The sequence below is a fragment of the Eumetopias jubatus genome, unplaced genomic scaffold (assembly GCF_037043125.1).
Source record: "Eumetopias jubatus isolate StellerSeaLion01/CBP00866 unplaced genomic scaffold, mEumJub1_p1.0 scaffold_1, whole genome shotgun sequence".
Taxonomy (NCBI): domain Eukaryota; kingdom Metazoa; phylum Chordata; class Mammalia; order Carnivora; family Otariidae; genus Eumetopias; species Eumetopias jubatus.
Genome location: NW_028274807.1, coordinates 9,209,811 through 9,233,174, shown reverse-complemented (window position 1 = coordinate 9,233,174; position 23,364 = coordinate 9,209,811). Strand labels below are relative to the sequence as shown.

The following is a 23,364-nucleotide window of genomic DNA, read 5'->3' as shown; positions in this document are numbered from 1 at the left end:
TCTCTGCCCAAACCCCTCGCACTCAGAACAAGAAGGGTGCACACAACGTGTATGAGCTGAATGTGCACTGCAATCTGATTCTTCCAATGCACTGTAAGGCTGGGGTAGTACCTTCTCCATCATTCTCCCTCAAGAGCCTAACACAGTGCCTGGCATACAGAAGGCATGCCATAAATGCTTATTCTATGGATGAAGGCAAACTTAAGCCTGAAAAATCAAGGGACTTAAACAATATTAAGAAAATAAACTTATTTAATAAGGAAATCTATATTATTCTTTACAAATAAAAAAGAATCCATCCTTGGTCAGTTTACTGAGGATATATAAGTATGCTAAGGAAATCAGTATAAACAAGTTTGTGGTCAACTGGCTCACCACAAACTGTGGCTTCACACGTGAGTTATTTCAGTATCTGACAGCGACTCGGTAAAAGTTATCAAAAAAGATGATATGAGTCAAAACCTAATAAGGGACAATTCCACAATTATCACAACTCAGTTACTCCCAAGCTCTGTGCTCCATGGTCTGGCCTTAATGTCTTCCCCACAGCAGAAACTAATCACAAGATGAGACAGAATGTGGTAACCCAAGCATGCCACGTGGAGGTGTTTCTCTCAGTGGTGGTGATGGATGGTTCTAATCCATCGCCAACACCAGTGTAGACCCCACCACCACCAATAGCTCACATTTGCAAATGGCTTCTGGGGTGCACATATGTAGGACGTGACTGTGGGACACAGTAATGTTCACTGGTCCAGACACAGTGTGGAGCCCATGCCCTTGGGACTCTATCCAACTAGCAGAGCTCACTGGTCACAGGAAAACCTACCAGGAAATAGGGCAGAAAGAAAAAGAAAGGTGTCTAAAGGCAATCAAATCCAGCATCACGTCCAAAAGGTTACCCTGATAACAGAGTAGAAAACACATTTCAGGGTCAGAAACACGTGCCAGGGAACATGACTGGAGCAGGAAACAGAAGGTGAAATTACCTGTCCTAGTCAGACTGGTGGGTAGCTGAGCCAAGTACGACTATTGGGGGACTATCACTCACTGACATGACTTTTACTTTTTATGTTTGGAGAGGGGAGCCCACAGGCCCTTCAACTGCCTCGATTTAGTTGCTAGCAAGAAGCTCCCTTATCTCCCCTGGTCACTCCCTTCCCCAGAGCTCCTTCCCCTCTACTGGATCACTAACACACCCTTAACATTCACAGGTCAGGGGCAGGAGGGGAAGGTGGTGGTGGTGCATGGCTCTGGCACCTGCCTGCTTTCATACTTTGAGATCAAATGAAAGCTTTCAACGTCTGTCTCAGGGCCGCAGTAGTTCAGCTGAGTTTGTAGCCAGAGAAGAAAAGATGGTAGCCCTCCAAACTATTTGTCAGAGGAGCAATTTCCAAATTACCTCTGATGGTACTGAGGTGAGACAGAATTAGTGTGAGTATTCAAATAACTATTTTCACCCATGATTTTAAATCTTGTAGGCCCTGGGGCTATCATTCCGTGTATACTATTTAAAGGCCTCCAGCTGTTTTTCTTAATAGTCTGACTAATAAAAAGTACATGCTTGGGAAAAAGACTTCTAATTCTCCTCCAATATCTGTTCTCCACTCCTCCCTAGTGCTCGGCCCCCGATTTTCAATGGATTCATGGATGCTGAGTATACAGACCACGTTTATTTCCTAGCCTTCTTTGTGGGTCGATACGGTCCTGTGCGTAGATCCTAGCTCTAGAATATAAACAAAAAAGTCACGAGCGATTTCTGGAAAGAGTCCATAAGAGTGGAGGCACACCCTTCTCACCCCCTCCTCCTGCGTACTGGCTAAGACGAGAACATAAATGCCGTGCCTCCCAGACCACTTGCTGAGGGTGGCAAAGCAACTCAACTGCATCCCTGATGCAGTGGGCCGCACGCTGGCGGACCCTGGGCTGCCCATCTCGGCCTCTCTCATTTACGGGACAGAGAAATGAACCCAAATCTCAATCCTGTTTGAAACACTTTAATTTGGGGATACCTGTCTAATCCTAATTGACCTAGAAGCTGGTACCTGAATGGGGTGTGCAGAGGCTTCGATCTCACGCATATCACAAGAAATGCGACCTGAGAGAGAGGGAGGGTCATCGGGGCAGGGAACAGTGGAGACCGCCCCCGTCAAACAGCAGCAAAGCATTTGCTAGAAGCCTGGCTTTCTATAGTTTGGGAGGAAGACCATGCAACTGTTAGAAGGGTGTTATAGTCAAGACCCTCCCAAAAGGCAAAGCCATGACCCCAAGGACACCAGGCCAGATGCATGACCAGGAAACCTACCTACCGCCTGTGCAGGGAGTCCTTCCCTGCCCCGGAGGATTCCATGGTCCCCATCTCACCCCCGTAGCTGGTGGCAGAGAACACGTCTGTTTTAACTAGCAGACTGCCAGACCTCAGTGAGCCACGTCCAGCCCTGAGAGAGAAGGTTCCTTCCCCAGAGATCCTGAATCTGCTCGAGAGGAAGCAGACTAGTAGGGCTACCTTCCTGGAGGAGGGGGTGAGAGTTTTAGATGGGGCGGGGGGAGGAGGGTCATACAACACAGGTATTTGGGACTGAGGCAGAAATTGCTGGCTGTTCCCCACCATGGGTGTCCCCCTCCTTTCTTAGGAAGGAAACTTCCAATTTTTAGCTGCAACAAGTCCCTGCGGGTGGGGGGGGGGGGGAAGGGCAGAGAAAAAAGATTTTAGAAACCTTATAATAAAGATCTATTATCTAACTTAAATTTTACTTCTATTCCAGACCCTGAGGAAAGAGCCACAGAAGTGACAGATTTAAAGAGAGAAACATGCATGGAATTCAAAGCCAGGCCACACTTTTGAAAATTCTTCTTGCTCTGCATAATAGACCTATGCATGTGGTCGGTCCACAGGAACAATTCCATATATGGTAAATTCTGATACGCAGCTTTCTACATGCTGGTATTATACTAGAGTTTGACCCTGATGACCCTAGGCACTAAAAGATACCATATGAAACTGGTCGATACATGTATGTAAAGTACATTGAAGCAGTGTCTGAAAGATAAAAGCTTTCAATACATTAGGTATTATTATTATTATGACCACAATAGACTCTGCTTCCATGAGGAGAGCCCATGTGGGATCAAATATAATATTAGCTATAGACATGGTTTTGGTCTGGGGCACATGGGTGGCTCAGTCAGTTAAGAGTCTGACTTTTGATCTCGGCTCAGGTCATGATCGCAGGGTCGTGGGATCGAGCCCCGCATCGTGCTCCCCACTCAGTGTGGAGTCTCCTAAAGAGTCTCTCTCTCTCCCTCTGCCCCTCCGCTCCTGCTCTCACACTCTCTCTCCCTCTCTCTCAAATAAATAAATCTTTAAAAAAAAAAAAAAGAAAAATGGTTTTGGTCTTACTCTTAGAAAGGAATAAGCCATATTTATCCATCTCATGGTCCCTTTGTGGACAACTGTGAGTTTTCGGCATCAAGGTGACCTCAAGCTCCTTCTCCTAAAAAAGGCTACAACCCATCCACCCCACCCCACCCCACCCCCAGGAACTTCTCAGCAGGCTTGATGACTCACGAGGCTGCAGTGAGTAACTGTATCTCACAGTGTTCGGAAGGAAGCCATGCGAGCCATGCAACAGGACATCTGTATGTTATGGTGAGCAGCCACTATTTATTAACGTGGGATCTGCTCTGTGCCAAGCAGAGGGATTAATCATTAATCATCAAAGCTATTTTATTCTCTGTCCTCTACAGAGACCAGGCAAGAAGAGAAACAAAGACACTTCCTAAATGCCCTTGGAAAAGCCAAAATATTTTTCTCTTCTGTAAAAATAAAAACTCGTAATCCTACAGAAGGTTCTGACTCTGCTATTGTCCTGCTCAGCTACACACTTTTCCAGACTCAAGTTGCTTAAGAAAGAATGTAAAAAAAAAAAAAAAAAAAAAAAAAAGTTCAGTATCAAAAAGGAACTTACCAGTAATCAAGGGTACTAAAGCAGTGTATTTACACGGCATTTTCTTTCTATCCTAAAACACGTGCTCACCAGGATGTAAGGAAACCCAATCATCTGATTACACAGGAGATGGGTCATCCACTCTAGACGGCTTGCAGCCCTCTTAGTAATCACTGCCCACTACACGAGCTCAGAGCCCGTAATTCCAGTGGTTCAAGATCATCCCAACATAAAATATTCTTCACTTGGGGCGCCTGCGTGGCTCAGTCGTTAAGCGTCTGTCTTCGGCTCAGGTCATGATCCCGTGGCTCAGTCATTAAGCGTCTGCCTTCGGCTCAGGTCATGATCCCAGGGTCCTGGGATCGAGCCCCGCATCGGGCTCCCTGCTCTTCGGGAAGCCTGCTTCTCCCTCTCCCACTCCCCCTGCTTGTGTTCCCTCTCTCGCTGTGTCTCTCTCTCTGTCAAATAAATAAAATCTTTAAAAAAAAAAAAATATTCTTCACTTACTGCCCAACAAAAATGGAGAAGTGCCAGTGTTTTGTTTTTTTTTTAAGATTTTATTTATTTGAGAGAGAGAGAGCACGAGCAGGAGGAGGGACAGAGGGAGAGAGAGAGAAGCAGACTTGCCACTGAGCAGGGAGCCCGACGCGGGGCTCGATCCCAGGACCCTGAGATCACGACCTGAGCCAAAGGCAGATGCCTCACCGACCGAGCCACACAGGCACCCCATAAAGTGCCAATGTTTTTCTATCTAAATTTAATCTCCCAAAATCCTATGTCAAATGCCGTGTCTGATTTTTTATTTGGAAAATACGATGATAATAGGTCACCTTTTCAATATAAATAGTGTGCTCTTGAGTAACAGAGGGTTATCGCAGAGTTTGCGCAAGCAAGTAACAATTGTTCCATATACAAACACAGGCTTTTTCCTTCTCATCGGAGGGCACGGGACTGGGTAGGAGGGGAGGCAGGAAACGGAAGAGAACACTGAAAAAAAGTACCTGTGACAACACAAAATAACCCAGCAAATAACTGTTCACGGTCATGACTCATACCCCCTCGTGCTACACCCACCTCACTCTACTGATTCCGCTCCACAAACGCTTTCTCTACACACTATTCACACAAAACCGCCAATTCCATGGCTTTGACGATGACAGTCAAGAAAATTCTAAGGTTATCTCATCATTTTATAACAACATATTATCAAATTCCAGAAATTATTAAGAAAGACCAACATATTCCCCTATGGTGAATTATGCATCTAATTGTGCAGTCCCATGAGTGAAAATGCCCAGAAACTGTGAATCCAGTGGGGTGTTTGGTTTTTGTTTTTTAGTTTTACAGTCCTGAAATTTTAGTCCCATGGTGAAGGAAGATGCCTTTCTTATTCACTCCCTCTGTAAGCCTACTTTTTAAACTATCTCAATATAAGAATATTAATACTAATTTAAGAGTTAAAAAAATTCCTTTCATCTGTTTGTCATTTTTTAAACTTTAACCAAAGTCCATGAAACAGAAGAAATAAGAAAGAAAACTCTGTAAGAATAAATCTCAAACATCTAAATGGGATTAGAGAGCGCCTGCAAAATGTACTGAACAGGGAACATATCAAAATGGGTTTCCAAAAGTACGAAGTTTCCAATTCATTTCAACTGAACACAGCTCATATGTCGTTCAAATGTGCTGTCCTGGCCCCCCCACAAAACATCTTCTGGTTACAACAACACAAAAATAAAATAATGGCTTGAGTAATAACACCACTGGGTAAAGATATTTTTCCATCAAGTTTTTTCCGAGGATCATCTGAAAGGTCAACCACTAAGGGAAGGAAGAGAGTCACAATACACAAAATCCCCTTGCTTTCAAATATAAACCTGTGATCAAGGAACATTTTTAAACTTTTCTTCCTACATTTTACCTCTTCTAGGACCACCTTGCTTTGCTAATGGGCTTATTGAGAGTTCGCCTTCGTTTCTACCCCTTCTCCCCCAACACTGGTCCGACAGGAGACTCCTCTGGACTCCTCTGAGCAGCTGCACAAAGTCTGGCCAGAACTTACCCATCCAGAAGGTTCATCGTGGTAGGCGTCACTTCGGCAAACAGAATTACTTTTCCAAGTCGCTTTGTCTGCAGATTCTGTCGGTAGATGTCTAAGTTAAAATTTTCTGAAGAGAAGGCCTCCACGTCAGTCACCACAGGTAGGGCAGATGGATTGATTTCTATTTCAGACGTGTAGGATGAAAGAAACTTAAGGGAGAGCTTGCTGGATTTTATGACTCCTTCAGGATCCACATGCTTCCCCAGCCACCGCATAAGAGGATCCCAGATTTCCTGTGTTATAAAGAAAGAAATGAAAAGGTCGTAATTTGGCATTACATGAGGTGATGGTAGCCTTTCCCTAAAATGCCACTTTGGTAATATAAGTACTTCCTAATTCATGACCAGTAAGAGCTAGAGTAACATATTCCAAACATCTGTGCCATCATACAGTAGACAATAAGTATAGGAAATATGCTTATACCATAAAAATACACTTGACCCTTGAACAATGCAGGTTTGAACTGGGAAGGTCCACTTATGCTCGGGCTTTTTTCGATAAATACAGTACAGTGCTGTAAATGTATTTTCTCTTCCTTACGCTTTTCTTAATAATGTTTTCTCTTCTCTAGCTTACTTTCTTGTAAGGAGACTGTATATAATACACATAGCACACAAAGTACGTGTTAAGGGGCGCCTGGGTGGCTCAGTCGTTAAGCATCTGCCTTCGGCTCAGGTCGTGATCCTAGGGTCCTGGGATCGAGCCCCATGTCGGGCTCCCTGCTCCACGGGAAGCCTGCTTCTCCCTCTCCTGCTCCCCCTGCTTGTGTTCCCTCTCTTGCTGTGTCTCTCTGTCAAATAAATAAATAAGATCTAAAAAAAAAAACAAACAAAATACGTGTTAATCGACTGACTGTTTATGCCATTGGTAAGGTTTTCAGTCAACAGTATGCCATTGCCATTTAAGTTTTTGGGGAGTCAAAGTTATATGCTGTGGATTTTCGACCTCCCTAGCAGGGAGTGGGGTGGAGGGGGGAATTCTCCTAATTTTCCCACACTGTTTGAGGATCAACTGTAAACTGTTCAGAAGCCAGGATCCAAAGAAATAAATGCACCTTATTAAACTTTCTATCCTACATTATATCCTAAATCCTTAAAAGTCTTCTCCGGCTCTAAAGTTCATTAGTAATTCTCTAAGTCTGTGCCTTTTGCAGGAAATTTACAGCTTTAAACTTTCACCCCTCAAGGAAATTCATTATCCTATCTGGGGAAATACTGTAAAATGCCAGAACAGGAGTCACAGAACACAAGGCACTAAGATAAGAGCATTCGCTCTCCCCCTCTAGAGGACCTCTACCCCCTCTCCTAGACAAGCTGACCCCCACCAGCCACTGACAGGCCACCAGCAGGGGGAACATGACTTTTACATTGAGGAAATAATGGGGAACCCAACAGCTGCCTCCACTTTGTCCAAATGTGGGTCCAGGGGGGGTTGGGAGGGAGGCAGAACCTACCAGAAACCTTGCCTGATCCAGAACAGAGCTCTCTATTCCAATCCCTACAACAAGAAGGGGTCTTGGAGCCTCCAGCAGGCTGCAACTTTCTCTCAGGCCGTGGACGCCCCACCCCGGAGGGACCTCCCTCCGGGGTGGGGTAGGACGTGGGGCACCAGGGAACTACGGGATCAGGGGAGTCATCACCCTGAGAGGCCAACACCAAATGTATTAAGATCAGAGAGTCACAGTAAACACAGACCTAGGCTCTTAGGCCACCTTCATGCAAATGCTGGGCCTTTCGAAAGAGGAAAGGTGCCCTTCTGTTAACACAGGGTATGCCCCAAAGCTGCATGTGGCCGCAGAGAAGCAGCTTCAAAGATGAAATTTCACTGAACTAAATTCAACTAATGGACCATTAAAATGCACCTCCACTTGATGAAAAATATAGAGGACAGAAGAACAAGTTAAATAACCTCAGGAGGAAGGAAATCAGAAGAAATCGAGGAGGTGAGATATTTCACAAAACAAGAATTGGCAAGTCAATGTCACAGGGGCCCCAAAGGCAGAAGGGGGAAGAGAGGGTGAAACCCCGTCTGGATGAGGAGAGACGTGAAAGACACGATCAAATACAGTGAGTGGCTCTTCACCGCATTCTGGTCTGAACAACTGAGCTGGAAGAGACATTTTGAAAGAATTAGGAAATTTGAATCTGGAGAGTATGGATCAGACAACAAAGATTCACTGTCAGGTCCAGTAGGCATGATAACGGTACCATGGTGATGTAGAAACACGGCCTTAATGGTAGAAATGTGTATGTGTCATGGTATCTGTAGTTTACTCCCAAAACAGATGAAGCAAATAAGGCAAAACGCTAATAACTGTTAAATTTAGACCATGTGTATTTGGGGTATCTGTCACACTATTCTCTCTATTCTTCTCTAGATTTTAAAACTATCATAATTAAAAGTAAAACAAAATGGGGGCGGTTGGGTGGCTCAGGCGGTTAAGCGACCGACTCTTGGTTTCGGCTCACATCACTATCTCAGGGTCGTGAGAGCAAGCCCCGTGTCGGGCTCTGTACTCGGCGCGGAGTCTGCTGGTCCCTCTCCCTCCCCTTTTTCCCCTCTCCCCTCTCACACACACACACTCTTTCTCTCAAATAAATAAATAAAATCTTTTAAAAAAGTAAAAAAAAAAGATAAAACACACACACAAATGGTAAAATAAACACTAACTATTATAAAAATATCAGATTCAACTAAAATGTTTTGTCAATCCATTCATGCGACAAATATTATGATATTATGGGGTGCCTACCACCATATGGTAGACTTTCTCATAGGTTCTGGACATTCAGTAGTGAACAAAGGAGCCAAAGTTCCCATCTTCAAAAGGCTTATATCCTAGCATGGGAGTCAGATCATTTTTATAAAAATTCATCAGCACAAGACATAGAATGTTAGTCATAAAGTGCCAAGGAAGAGACGATAAGCAGAGAAGAGAGATAAGAAGTGTTGGAGGTAGGCCATCGTGGGGAGGGCATATGAACCCTGGGGGGAGGGAAGAAAGGAGGGTGGGACAATGTAACCCACACAAGCCCATGGCTCTTCTCTATTTACATAGAGGATTCCAAGGAGGAGCAGAGGCCCAAAGGGAAGCATGAGGGAGGGAAGTGCCCAGAACGCAGAGCAAGCCAGGAGGAGGCCAAGGAGCCCAGAGGAGGGAGGTAAAGGGGCACCCACACTGTGCAAGGCCTGAAGGGCCACAGCGGGGACTGGGACTTTCACTCTGGGGGCAATGAGGAGCCCTGGAGGCTTTGGGAAAGGGAGTATGGTGACCTCCTGGTCACAGTCACCGCAGGATCACTCGCTCAGCAAACTGCCCTGAGCACAGATTAAGGGGCAGCAAACACAAGGAAGCAGACACCAGTCAGGAAGCCTCTGAAGATCCCAGGAGGGAGATGCTAACGCCTGGACAGGTGTCACGGTGGCCATGCGACTGACGTAGAGGCCGCAAGATACGCTGACAGATCACCCTTGGGATGTCAGAGGGAATGGGGAGTCAAAAATGAGCCCAAGCAACCAATTCAGCCAACCTTATGTGTAAGACAAGGAAATAAAGGCTTACTTCTCTTAAAAAAAAAAAAAAAAATGAGGCCAACACTTCTGGCCTAAGCACCTGGAAGGATGGAGCTGCCCCCGGAAATACTGAGGGGAAAGGGAAGGAACAGGTGTGAACCGGAAGAGCCGGTTCTGGGCACATCACACATTAGACACGGGTTAGAAACGCACGGAGGCAGCGAATAAGCAGTAGGACACGTGAGTCAGGGGTCTAGGGGAGAGGTCCACACCGAGGACATAAATTTGGGAATCTCCAGACTGCAGATGATAATCTGAAGGCAGGAGACAGGCTGAGAGCAATGAGGGAGTGACTGTAGATGAAAAGAGGGGTTACACCGGTTTCCTGGGGCTGCCACTACAAAGTGCCGCAAACTGCGGGGCTTAGACAGCAGAAATCTACCATCCCACAGTTCCGGAGGCTGGAAGTCCAAGATCAAGGTGTCGGCAGGGCCGCGCTCCCTCTGAAGGCTCTAGGAGAGAATCTGTTCTAGGCTCCTCTCCTGGCTTCTGGTGTTGCTGGCCATCCTTGGCTCCCTTCCCTGTGCCTGTGTCTCGTGTCCTCTTCTTCAAAGGACACTAGCCATATCGGATCAGGGCCAGCCCTAGCGACCTCATCTTAACTGGATTATGTCTGCAAAGACCTTATATCCAAATAAGGACACCTTCACAGGTTCTGGAGATTAGGACTTCAGTGTACGTTCTGGGGGGACAAAATTCAACCCACAACGGGTGTCAATGCTTAGATGTCAGGGAGATGAGCAGGAGTCTGCAAAGGACACTGAGAAGGCAAAGGAAAATCAAGTGTGCGTGCATAGGGTGTGGGAGCTCCCTGGGAATTCTGGGGTCCAAGTTCACAGGCAGCAAGAAAGTAGGAAGATGGTGGTAGGGCAGCAGGAAGAGGGCTGAGCAGTAACCACTGGATTCTGCAAGGCAGAGCCCATCGGGCGCAGGCAAGTCTAATGTTATTAAGGGAAGGAAAGAAACCACAGACTCCAAGAACAAAACTTTGGCAAGGAGTTTCCTCTTGAGGAAAAAAAGATGGGGGCAGTGGCTACAGGGAGGAAGGGAGTCCTCCAAACAGGTACGGTTTGGTTAAATGAGAGAAATAACAGCATGTGTTTTAATGATGATGTGAATTGTCCAATCCAGAAAGGTAACAGGTGAACAGGTGAGGACTGGATCCCGATGCTCAAGCAAAGAGGTCAGCTTCAGGAGCAGAGCCCTCCAGCACTGGGATGGACAGGGTTCCACATCCCCGCTGGAGACCCTAGCCTGCTTCCCCACTGGGTTGCAGCCCTCCCTCACCCCTGCTGGCCGCACAACCATCCAGGACAGCCCTGGGAACTCATCTATGCTACCATTATTCTGCTCCCAGGCTGACAGGGAGGTAGGAAGGAGCCCCGGGCCGAAGGCTGCTGACATCATCTTCGGATTCCTTCTGTTTTTCCTCAATAAATAAACAGCAAGATCACCAACTAAGAGTGAAAAGGAAGAAAGAGGTTTGAGAAGGCAGAGTGAGAAAATGAGGAAAGCAGGGAAAATAGAAGGAGCAAGTGGAAGTGTTCAGGGTCCACTCCAGGTTAGTGTTTCTGAATTCAGAGTGAGCAGGTGACCCAATGTTGTGCTTTTATCCAGCCACACTCAGCTACAGAGCTACATGGAATAGGCTCAGAGGAAGCTGAGGGGGTACATGAAGCAGCAAAGTAGCTGACCTACTGCAAAGGAGGCCCTGATGGAGATATAAAGATAAATAATAGGATAAGCCTGGCCTAGAAGCTCACAACTCAGTGGGAAGGACAGCAAGAGGAGAGGACAGTTCCAGAGGGAAAAGCAAAGTGCCCAGGAGGAGTGCAAAACAGGAAATGCTTCTGTTTGAATAAGCACCAGAAGTTGTCAGAAGTGAGCTGAAGTGAGTTACCGGAAGCTACAGCCCTAACTTTCCATCTTTGCAGGAAGAACTAAGATAAATTTTATTTTTTAAGATTTTATTTATTTATTTATTTATTTATCTGAGAGAGAGAGCACATAAGCAGGGGGTAGCGGCAGAGGGAGAAGCAGGCTCCCTGCCAAGTGGGGAGCCCGATGATGCAGGGCTTGATCCCAGGACCCCAGGATCATGACCTGAGCCCAAGGCAGCTGCCTAACCGACTGAGCCACCCAGGCAACCAACTGAGTCACACAGGTGCCCCTCAAGATAAATTTTAAACCAAATAATCCCTGTTCACTGTTATTTCTTTGATATAAATTCTACTGGAGGAAGAAGACAAAATGAATAAATAACATATAAAAGTAGCCCTCTGTTATGGACTGAACATTTGTGTGCCCCCCCACACCCCGAATTCACATTGAAATTGAAATCCCCAAGGTGATGGCATTAGGAGGTGGGTGGAGCCCTCCTGAATGGGATGTGGGAATGGCCCTTATAAAAGCAACTCCAGAAAGATCCTTCACCCTCTCCACCAAGCAGGGGCACAGCAAAAAGAGAGCTCTCTCACCCCAACAGAGGGTTCTCACCAGAACCAAACATGGCAGCAACCTTGATCTCAGATGTGGAGACTCCAGAAGTGTGAGAAATAAATGTCTGTTGTTTATAAATCACCTGGATCTATGCTATTCTGTTTTAGCAACCTGAACTAAGATACCTCCAAACCTCACATCTGGCCATTAGTTATAACCAATGCCTTCAACTTTGGTCAATGCCCTTAAGGTATAAAGTGAACAGATCTGAATTGCCTTTATCAAGTTCCCCAGGACAGTTAGAGGTCACAAAGGCATCACAAAGGCTAATGACCCATATCGGTGAATAGGTTAAATCACAAAAATAAAGGGAAAATAATCCAGATAACAAGTATTTCTTAACTAACTGCAGTTTTCATTAACTCAAGCAGAGAGTTAAAGGGTTATTCAGCAGCTGCAGGCAATGTATATTTCCATTCCAAGTCAATGAGACGAAAAAGAAAGAGCTAGCACCAGGTAACACTTTCAGAACGGGAATAAAGCAAGGAATCTCCTCTGGAGTGAATTATCCAACTGGCCACCTATACGTCATTCATCTAAGAAATACATACGGAGCACCCAGTATGTCTCAAAAATAGTACCACAGCATAAAGCGGGGCAGAAGGACAGGTATGTACACATACGACTACCAGTTAGTGTGACACGTGCTTAAAAAAGGCATTCAAGCTAGTTAAATATACACATCCTTTGGCAAAGTGGGTCAGCCTGACCCATCAAATGTAACCACTTAGTCTTATTTGCATACAAGTTAGGAGCCAGATTCTCAAGGAATTACATTATCACTTTGTATCTACTAATCACTAAAGTAATATCCCCAATTACTTGTTTTTGAAAGCAATACTTAAGAAATGCACAAACATGCAAAATAAAATCGATGAAAGCAAGGCACAGGGGGTTTTGTTCTTAACACCTCTTTCACATAAATCTCTCAAGACGTACCCAGAGCCAACGAAATTACTCAAAACAAAGATAATCTAAAAGATATAAAATGAGACCTGGAACCTCTTAAGAGGGATAACTGTAACCACCTATAATTCTCTGAAGTATTTATATTCACTGAAGTGAAATACAACTTTAAGTCATCAGGTAAAACCGAGTACACAAGGCACACTTAGGCTCCTCCTTCCATCATCCCTGGACAACGGAATAAAATTCTGGTTGCAAGACATATCAAAATTACTACCTGTTTGATGCCAATCTGCCTGATAGGTCGTCTCAGATGCACTCAGGTTACAATGACTCACTACAGAAGTAGCTGCTAACATATGTAGGAAAAAAGAATTCATTCATGATTCTTGGCTTAACTCTACTAATGACAACCAATGCCGTATGGAAATGCCACTCCCAAATCTACCTAATTTTTTTTAATTCAAATACCGGACTGTAGCAAAAATGTCACTTCTTTAGGGAAGACTTCTCTGACCCACAACCCTCCCAATCTACATTAGAACTCTTATTCATAAACAGTGACTTTACAGCACTTATCAAATTGCAATTCTATAATTTATATGACCATTTATTCAATGTCCCACTGTCTTGCTAGAATGTAAGCTCCATAAAGACAGCATATACACATTTCTGTCTTGCTCCCAACTGTATCCATGGCAGCCAGCACCAGACCTGGCAAATAGCCCATGCTTAATAAGCATTCATTATACAAATGCACATTAAATTCCTTCTGAAGAAAAACTCCACCAGTTACATATATATATATCTGTATTCCAAGAGGTAAAATGCAAAAAAGGCACCGATAAGCAATGGTCTTGATATGGATACATAAGCCTCAAAAAGAAATCTGAAATCTTTGAAAGCCGCTGCAGTCCTACTGAAAACAAAACAACTGCTATCAAATTTCACCACAATGAAATTCATAAAAACCTTCTAATTCATGTTATTTTGTTAACATTTAAACCACAAGAACTTGTATTTACCTTTCTCTAAGATTTCAAGCTTACTGAATACAATTCAGGTGCAACCAAAAACTGAATGTTTTATAGTCACATAAATGCTGGCCCTTTGAATTGGCCACAGCAGTAGGGTAACACTAGCCAATCTCAAAAAAGGTGAATATGGCTTTATTTCTTATTGGGACATGTTGCATACAACAGGAAAACCCCAAGGAATCCACATACAAAAAAGCACTTGACTAGGAAGCGAGCTTAGCAAGGTTGCAAAATACAAGGTCAATATACAAAAATTGGGTGTCTTTCTACATACCAGCAATGAATACTTGGGAGTTTGAAATTTTTTTTTAAATCCCGTTTTCAATGGCGTCGACAGATCTGAAACATTTAGGGATAAATTAAACAAAATGTGTCAGACCTGTACACTTAAAACTACAAAACACTCATGAATTAAAAATTTTAAAAGCCCTAAATAATTGAAGAGATATGCCATGTTCAGAATCAGGAAACACAATACTGTTAAGATGTCAATTCTTCTCCAAATTGATTTATGGATTCAGTGCAATCCCAATCAAAATCCCAGGCATTTTTTGTAGAAATTGGTAAGCTGATTTTAAAACTTGCACAGAAAGGGAAAAGACCTTGAATGGCCAAGCAATTTTGGGAAGAAAAGTGTTGGAAGTCTTACAAAATCTGATTTCAAGACTTATCCTAAAACTGCAGCAATCAAGACAGTATCATATTAGTATACAGATACAGACTACTGAAATGGAAGAGAAGCCAGAAATAGAGCCACACATACATATCCAGTTGATTTTTGACAAAAGCATCAGGGCAATTCACTTGATAAAGGACCATCTTTCTTTCTTTCTTTAATATTTTATTTATTCATTTGTCAGAGAGAGAGCACACAAGCAGGGGGATCAGCAAGCAGAGAGAGAAGCAGGCTCCCCACTGAGCAAGGAGCCCAATGCAGGACTAATCCCAGGACCCCGGGATCATGACCTGAGCTGATGGCAGACACTTAACCGACTGAGCCACCCAGGTGTCCCAGGATCATCTTTCAAAACACGGTGCTGAAACAACTGAACATCCATATGCAAAAAACAAAACAAGACATAACAAAGGTGACCCTTACACCTTCTAGGTACACAAAACTTGAAATGAACTGCAGACCCAACTATGAAACTTCCAAAATAAAATAAATGAAAGAAACTTTCTGACCTTGGGACAGGTAAAGTCCTTCTCAGATAAATCAAAAGCATGAACTAGAGAAGAAGAAAATAATAAGCCGGATTTCATTAAAATTAAGAATCGCTGCTCACTGGGGCACCTGGTGGCTCAGTTCGTTAAGCATCTGCCTTTAGCTCAGGTCATGATCTCAGGGTCCTGGGATGGAGCCCCGCGTAGGGCTCCTTGCTCAGCGGGGAGCCGGCTTCTCCCTCTGCCTGCCGCACCCCTTGCTTATGCTCTCTCTTTCTCTGCCAAATAAATAAATAAAATCTTTAAAAAAAAATTGCTGCTCATCAACAGATAATGTTAAGAAAAATGAAAAGACAACAGACTGAGAGAAACTATTCTCAATACATATATCTGGCAAAAGATTTGAATCCGTAACATAAGAAGAACTCTTAAATCAGAATTATAAGAAAACCAACAATTCAACATAGAACATCAGTGAAAAGATTTGAACAGACACCGCCCAAAAGAAAACATCAGCTGGCCAACGAGCACATGAAAAACTGCTTAGCATCATTTATCACCAGGGAAATGCAAATTAAAACTACAATGAGCTACCACGACACACCCACTAGAATGGATTAAATTTTAAATTCGGACAATATCTAGTTTTGGCAAAGAAGTGATAACTGGAACTTTTGAAGATTACTGATGTCAATATAAAATGGTACAAGGAGGGGTGCCTGCATGGCTCAGCCAGGTGAGCGTCTGACTCTTGATTTTGGCTTAGGTCACAATCTCAGGGTCGTGAGGTGGAGCCCCATATCGGGCTCCACACTCAGCGGGGAGTCTTCTTCTCTCTCTCTCCCTCTCTCTCTTTGCCCCTCTCCCTGCTCATGCTCTCTTTCTCTCCCTCTCTCTCTCAAATAAATAAATAAATCTTTTTAAAAATGGTACAGTGATTCTGGAAAACAAGTTGGCAGTTTCTTATCAAATTAAACACACACTTACCATATGACCCAGAAATTCTATTCCTAAGTATTTACCCAAGAGAAATAAAAACACACATCCACACAAAGACTTGTACATGAATGGTCATAGCATAACTTTACTCACAATAGCCAAAAATTACAAACAACCCAAATGTCCACTAACAGGTGAATGGGTAAATAAGTTATGGCTTATCCATATGAGGCAAACACTATGTGGCAATAAAAAGGAATGAACTACTCATCTATGCAACAACATGGATGAATCTCAAAATCATAATGCTGGTTTTTAAAAAAAGAGAAAACGAAGAGTATATACGGTATGATTTAATTCAGATGAAACTTCAAAAAAGACAAACAATGAATCATGGAACACCACATCAAAAACTAATGAGGTACTATATGGTGACTAACATAACACAGTAAAAAAAAAAAAAAGACCAATTTAATCTATATAGTGATAGAAAGCAGATCCAAGACTGCTGACGCTGGCCATGGGGGTGCAGAGTGGATGATGGCTGACTGAGGAAAAGAAGGAGGGAATCTTGTAGGATACTGGAATGTTCTATATCTTGTTTGTAATGGTGGTTATTCAGACATATACATTATCAAACCCTACACTGAAATGGGTGCATTTTCTTGACTATAAATCATATTTAAGTTGATTTTTTTGAAAAAAATGTAAATAATAACAAGCTCCTACAACACTAAATGATAACTAAAGTCCATGAGACTCCATAGTCACTCACGCCCCAAAAAACACCAGTATCCCAACTTCTGAAGAAATGAATGCTTACTTTTACACTGAGTGCAAATACACAGGAGTGGCTACTCTAAGGTTAGTTAACATATTGTAACCTCTGCTACAGGCAGTGCAAGTAAGATCAGAGGCATACAATATTCTGTGTCACATCACACTAGAGCATTTCAACCCATCTCTTGTCCTATCTGCTACGTCCACCCATCTAGCAAGATCCACTGGGTGAAATGCAACCACACCTCTTAACTCAGCGATGGATTCAAAATATTTATTGCCATCTGTTTGTGTGTGGGTGCTCCTTTTTCCAAGAAACACCAAATAACTGATCTTAACCAATAAAGGTTTTCTATCTCAGAGAACATTTGCCTCATTGTAAATAATCGAATTAGTTGTGCTTCACTCATAACAGTGCCCATTGCTAGGCAACCAGAAGTAGGCAAATCAGAAAATGAATCCACAGAGACATGGAACACAAGCTCTTTTTATGGGTGTCTCATGCTTTGTTAAATACTCTCAGGGAAACAGGAGCAGATATTCTTCTACTCTCACAGAATTTATATGAAGCAACCCAATTCTTGGTATTAGTATTTTCCAAACAAATATTCACAGCCAATTTCACATTGACTCAGTGTCTTCACGCAAGTGACCAAGGCACACAGCGTAGCGGATCTTTATAATCAAAAGATGTCCCTCCTGGAAGAGCAGGACGTTTTTTGGTCCTGACCTCATTTAAGGCAGGGATTGCTCATTTGGCAGCTTCAGGGTGGACTTTCATTCTGAGCACCAATACCAAGCAGAGCGGGGTCTGAGATGTGTTCTCCTCACCTGACTGGTCCCCTATGCAGATGCTTCTGTCCCAGCCCCACTGACCCCAATGCAGTCTGATCATCCCTCGCCTAACTTGTCCAGATTCCTCTTTGGATAGCACTGCATCCCAGTCTGGGTTCCCAAGACCCCTGCCTTCCTGTGTCCCCAGATATGCTCAGGCACCAGTCCCAAGCACTGTTACCCCAGAATGAATGGATTGGACCTGGAGGGGCTTGTAGCTTTAGTGACACACTGCTGAAACCAATCCATCCCCCGCATCCCCACAAGCATCCAGGTCACCCACTGCCAAAAGACACCCACAGGCCAAAATGAACCCACAGGAGATGTGTTTTATTTGGGCCACACATTTTGAACCAGTTGCTAACTCTCAAAAACCATGACATTTCACATCAAATATCCTGTTGCTTTGGAATAAATGGAAACTCTTTCCCACATGGCAGTAACTGGTTGGGGCCAAGCGGCACGGCCCTCATTACTTGGGGACACACTCTCCTGCTGGACTCTCAGATGCCACCTCTTCTGCCCCACAGGCATTTGGGTTGGAGACCACTCATCTTGGTCCTATATCAAGTCTGGCATCAATGAAGCAGGATCTCCCACGGGGCCCTCGATGATGTTTCTTTCTAGTTATGTCCATCTTAATTCCTCAGAGTGAGTCTAGTGATACTGAGTCTCAAGATAGAAGGAGTCCAATTTGACGGGTCCTCAAAAGTAAACAGTATTAACACATGGTCCAGATATTCCATTCCCAGATGTATACCCAAAAGAAGTGAAAGCAGGGACACAAACAGATACTTGAACACCAATGTTCACAGTAACATTGTTCACAATAGCCAAGTAGAAATAATCCAAGTGTCGACAGCCAAATCAACAGACAAATGGACAAATGAAGTGTGGTTTATACATACAATGGAGTATTAATTAAACCACACAAAGGAATGAAGTTCTGATAGATGCCATGTCATGAATGGACCTTAAAAACATGATGCTAAGTCAAATAAGCCAGATGCAAAAGGACAAATACCATGATTCTATTTATGTGAAATATCTAGCACAGGCAAATTCACAGAAACAGAGTAGAAGAGAGGTTATCAGGAGCTGAGGCGAGAAAGGAATGGGGAGTTACTGATTAATGGGTACAGAGTTCCTGTTTGGTGTGATGACAGTTTTGGAAATAGACAGCGGTAATGTTTACACAACCTTGTGAAAGAAATTAATGCCACTGGGCCCCTGGGTGGCTCAGTTGGTTGAGCAGCTGCCTTTGGCTCAGGTCATGATCCTGGAGTCCCTGGATCGAGTCCCGCATCGGGCTCCCTGCTCGGTGGGGAGTCTGCTTCTCCCTCTGACCCTCCCCCCTCTCATGTGCTCTCTCTCATTCTCTCTCTCTCTCTCAAAATAAATAAATAAAATCTAAAAAAAAAAAGAAATTAATGCCACTAAATTCTACACTTAAAAATGGTTAATAGCACATTTGATGTTTCAATTATTTTAGCACAGTAAGAAAAGAAGAGGGGTCAAGGTCTCAACCTTTTGCTCTGCCCCCATCGATCTGCCCGGCATACGGAGAGGACGCGAAGGGGCAACCTGTGTGCCACCCAAGCCCTCAGCATTAGTAACACCCAAACCATACAGGCAGTAAGTCAGAGCTGGATTTGAACCCAAGAAGCCCAGTCTGCCTCGTTCCCAAATCCCTGCGCTAATTCCTATCTCATAGTCCCCAGCAAGAGGACCTAACCCAAAGTAAAGCAACATAGGACCAGCTTATTTACGTAAGCAAAATGTTGAGGGCGTCACAAAGAAAGACACAAATTCAATATAACATGCAACTGTGAAATAGTGATAAAATATGTATATGTGGCTTGGAGCCAGAGTGCATGGGAGAGAGTAGAATGTTCGGCAGTAGAAACTTAAATCTGGGGGCGCCTGGGTGGCTCAGTCGGTTAAGCGTCTGTCTTTGGCTCAGGTCATGATCTCAGGGTCCTGGAATAGAGCCCTGAGTCAGGCTCCCTGCTCAGCGGGGAGTCCGCTCCTCCCTCTCCCTCTGTGCTCACTCTCTCTCAAATAAATAAATAAATACAATCTTGGGAAAAAAAAACCTTAAATTTGAAGCTTGGGTCTACCATTAATTAACTCTGTCTACTTAGGCAGTCCTAGACCAGGACATTTTCACGAAGAAACAAAGTTTTATCATTTAAGTGTGTTATCACTCACTACCCTCCGCGTTCCACTGGAAAGAGTGTATCCGGAAGGCTTCCCCTGAAGGGCTACTTAGGGAACTGTGGGCAGTTAAGAGAAGCAAAGAGCTAAGAGATGGAGAAGCACCTGGGCCAGCGATGGGCCTGAAGGAGGAAAAGGCCAGAGCTGCCCACAAGGGCCGGAAGCCGAGAGGGAGGAGGAAATCTGTCCACTTGCTCACCTCCCGCCCGCGCAGCCTTGGAGCCAAAAGCCACCAGAGCCCGGGAAGGGGCAGGCAACAGGGGGTCAGGGTAAACTGGGCAGGGGCCAACACACCTGCTGAGGGAGACCCCAGAGCTGCTCGGAAACGGTTTGGAGTGGGGGAGGCCTCTCTCTGAAGTGAGTGCCTCTCACAGATGGGCCCTGAGGCCCAGCGGAAAGATGAATTTCAACACATGCCGATCCTTCACTAGTGTCGAGACCACACCTGGGATGGTAACCCAGCAACGCCAAAGGACTCAGGACAGAGGGCATCAGGTACCTAAATCCACCGGACAGGAGTACCTCGGGAGCTGGACCTGTCGCAGTCATTCTAGGTCCCCACGCCTGGGACACAGTAGACACTCCATAAATGTCTGTTGAACTGTATTCCTTTTATTAGGTAACGGTATCGCTCCGGCTTGGGCTCTGAAAGGCCACAGATTTACTGCATTTTTTGTTACCTGCCAACTAGTGAAGACCACAAAAGGATCGGGCGGAGCAGTAAAACAGAGGTAATGAATCCGGCATTTCTAACAAGGCTGCTTTTAATAGGCATCACACCTCGACGGGGCCAAATGGGCTCGTTTGGGAGGTGAAATCCATTCTGCAAGCGCGCAGAGCAGAAGCCGGCCGTGGACGGCGCTAAAAGAAAGGGAGGCGCTCCGGGTCGGGGCTCAGGCACCGCTTCCCCGCGAGACGCGCTGACTTGCCCTGACAGGGCTCGCGGCTTGGGGCTCTACATCCGCACAAGTCTCCGGGGCCTTCATTAAGCCTGCCTGCGCGAACCGCCCGCCCTTTGTCCTGGTCCAACACAAACAGGCTCCTGACTGAGCGGGGCCGCGGGGGGGTGGGGGGGGCAGGAAAGCTCGGTGCTGGGGGCCCCGCGCGAGTGATAGGGGGGAGCCAGGAAAGCTCGGTGCTGGGGGCCCCGCGCGAGTGATGGGGGAGCCAGGAAAGCTCGGTGCTGGGGGCCCCGCGCGAGTGGGGACACCCGTGGCGGCCTGTCCTGCGCACATGCCCCCAGCCGCGAACGATGCCGGGCCAGGCGCAGGCCGACGTCGAGGACCCATCTCGAACCATCCGCGCAGCACCTGCGGCCCGGCCTCAAGCCCCCCAGCGCGCGGCACGTGGAAGCAGCAGAAACCCCCCGCCCCTCAACACAGAATCAGGTCAACAGCTGTCCGCACCGCCTGCTCCGGGCCTCTGTTTCTTCATCTTTAAATCAAGAAACCTGGAACATCCAGGACTCAGCTTCAAGATTCGATGTGTAGTCGCCAAGGTTTAATGCTCCATTAAAACCGCGCCATCATCCGCAGAATTCCAATAGGAAGTGCCACATGGTACCTGGCAAGGAGAGATGGAGCCGGCCGGAGGTGCCTTCAGGGAAGGCCGAGCGCCTCCTACTCCAGGCCACTCATTTTAAGCAAAGGTTCATCTCTCTGTTGGACGGGCTGTCACCGGGACACCCTGGAAAGCTCAGAGAATCCCAGGGCACGGCACGCTGTGGGGGCCGGCGAGGGGCACAGGACACCGGCCTCGGTGCCTTCAGAGGGAAGGTACTCGTAGTTCACGGCAAGGAGCCGCGGGCCGACCGGCACAAACCCGGCAGTTTCTAGATGGGAAAGCACGTTAATAACAGATTAAACCTTTCTGCCTTTCTCCTACACTCCTAAACGCCACCTGGTCAGTGTTCCTCGACAGCGGATTCTTTTAAACTGTTTAACATGGTTGTTTATGAAATCCCCATCATACCTGAATAAACAGTGACAGAACTAGATTGGAGGGGCAGCCAGTCCGAGCTGGGTGGGCTCTTTGCTGCCAGCCTGTCTCCCAAGGCCCCTCGGGTGTCCCAGACAGAGCAGCAGGGAAGCGTTTCACGATCCGTTAGTGGGAAAAGCCAAAACGCTTCCTAAGTGTTCAAACAAAACGCTCTTACTAAATGCCTACTATAGGCCAAATACTGGGAAGGGGCATAAAGATTAACAACATATGGTCCTTGCTTTCAAATGATCTTGTATTACAGCTTAATGGGGCAGACAGATAGTCACATGAATAATACAACAGCGTTTGTACACTACTTACAGTTTACCTCTCCCCCCCAAAAAAAAGTTCTTATGGAAGCAAGCAATCAGATCTAAAGTTCCCAAGTCACAATACTTGGGTTAGAAAGTTGAAAGAAAAATTGTAAATCCTATACTCATGACGTGGTCATCAGTGGAATTTCCCTAGATCGGGGGTAGAAACCCTTTGTTGGGCATAAAAGATCAACTAGTTGCCCTCCTAACACGTGGCTCCAAGATGTTTTATGTTCTGTAATTCGGAATTTTTAAGATATAAGAATTTTAGACATGCTGGCTGATGTGAAGATGGGATGTGCCCACAGCACAGCCCAGTAGGGGGATGACCAGCCATCCAGAACCACTACAAACCAGTAGGCTTTACTTCAAATAAAGAAAACAAGCCCAAGGCCAAGCACAAACTAACACCACTCTCTTGCCAACTCCCTAGAAGCAACGCTACCAAAGCCTCATGCTCCCATAAATAACTTATAAGTTGTATGCTTTGTGTTTTACTTAAAGGCAGTAAAGTATACATCTTCCAAAAAACAAAACAAAAAAAAAAAACGCCAAACCCTCTTTGTCAAGAAAACGTAGCAAAATGTTAACAAGGGTGAACCAAGGTGATGGAGCTACATACGGTTTATGTACTATTCTTTCATACTTTTTTAGGTTTCCTTTTTTTTTTTTTTTTTAATAAAAAGTTGAAGTCAAAACGAAGGGATTTGCTCCTTGAGGCTCTAAGGCCCCTCCAGCTCCAACATTCGCTGTGTATTTTGTTCTGCCATCAATCCTGGAATCATCAAAGACACAGCCTTTGTAACAAAAAACTAAAAATCAAAAAAACAAAACCACCACCAAGAACACCTTCTAGCATTTCACATTTTAGTTGAATCAGCATGACCCCTGCATTGGGGCAGGGATGCTAAGGCCACTCCGGGTAAGAACACCTCCCCAAAAATCCAGATTGCCATCGTCATGGGCCCTTCCTCCCCAGAGGTCTGGATCTGGAACAGTCCAAACGCAGGACCTACTCTTCCCTGAACACAAACCCCAGTACATTTGTGAAGCTTTTCAGTCTATGTGGAATC

The 23,364-nt window shown here is 45.1% G+C and overlaps 1 protein-coding gene across 2 annotated transcripts in view; it reads right to left on the bottom strand.

Moving 5' to 3' along the window:
* The window catches only part of HLCS (holocarboxylase synthetase), a 216,038-nt gene that overhangs the window by 147,656 nt on the left and 45,018 nt on the right, over window positions 1–23,364 (bottom strand). For both annotated transcript variants that reach the window (XM_028116309.2, XM_028116316.2), the window contains one exon: window positions 6,010–6,281. In XM_028116309.2, coding sequence (XP_027972110.1) covers window positions 6,010–6,281 — 272 coding nt within the window. The remainder of the gene's footprint in view (window positions 1–6,009; window positions 6,282–23,364) is intronic.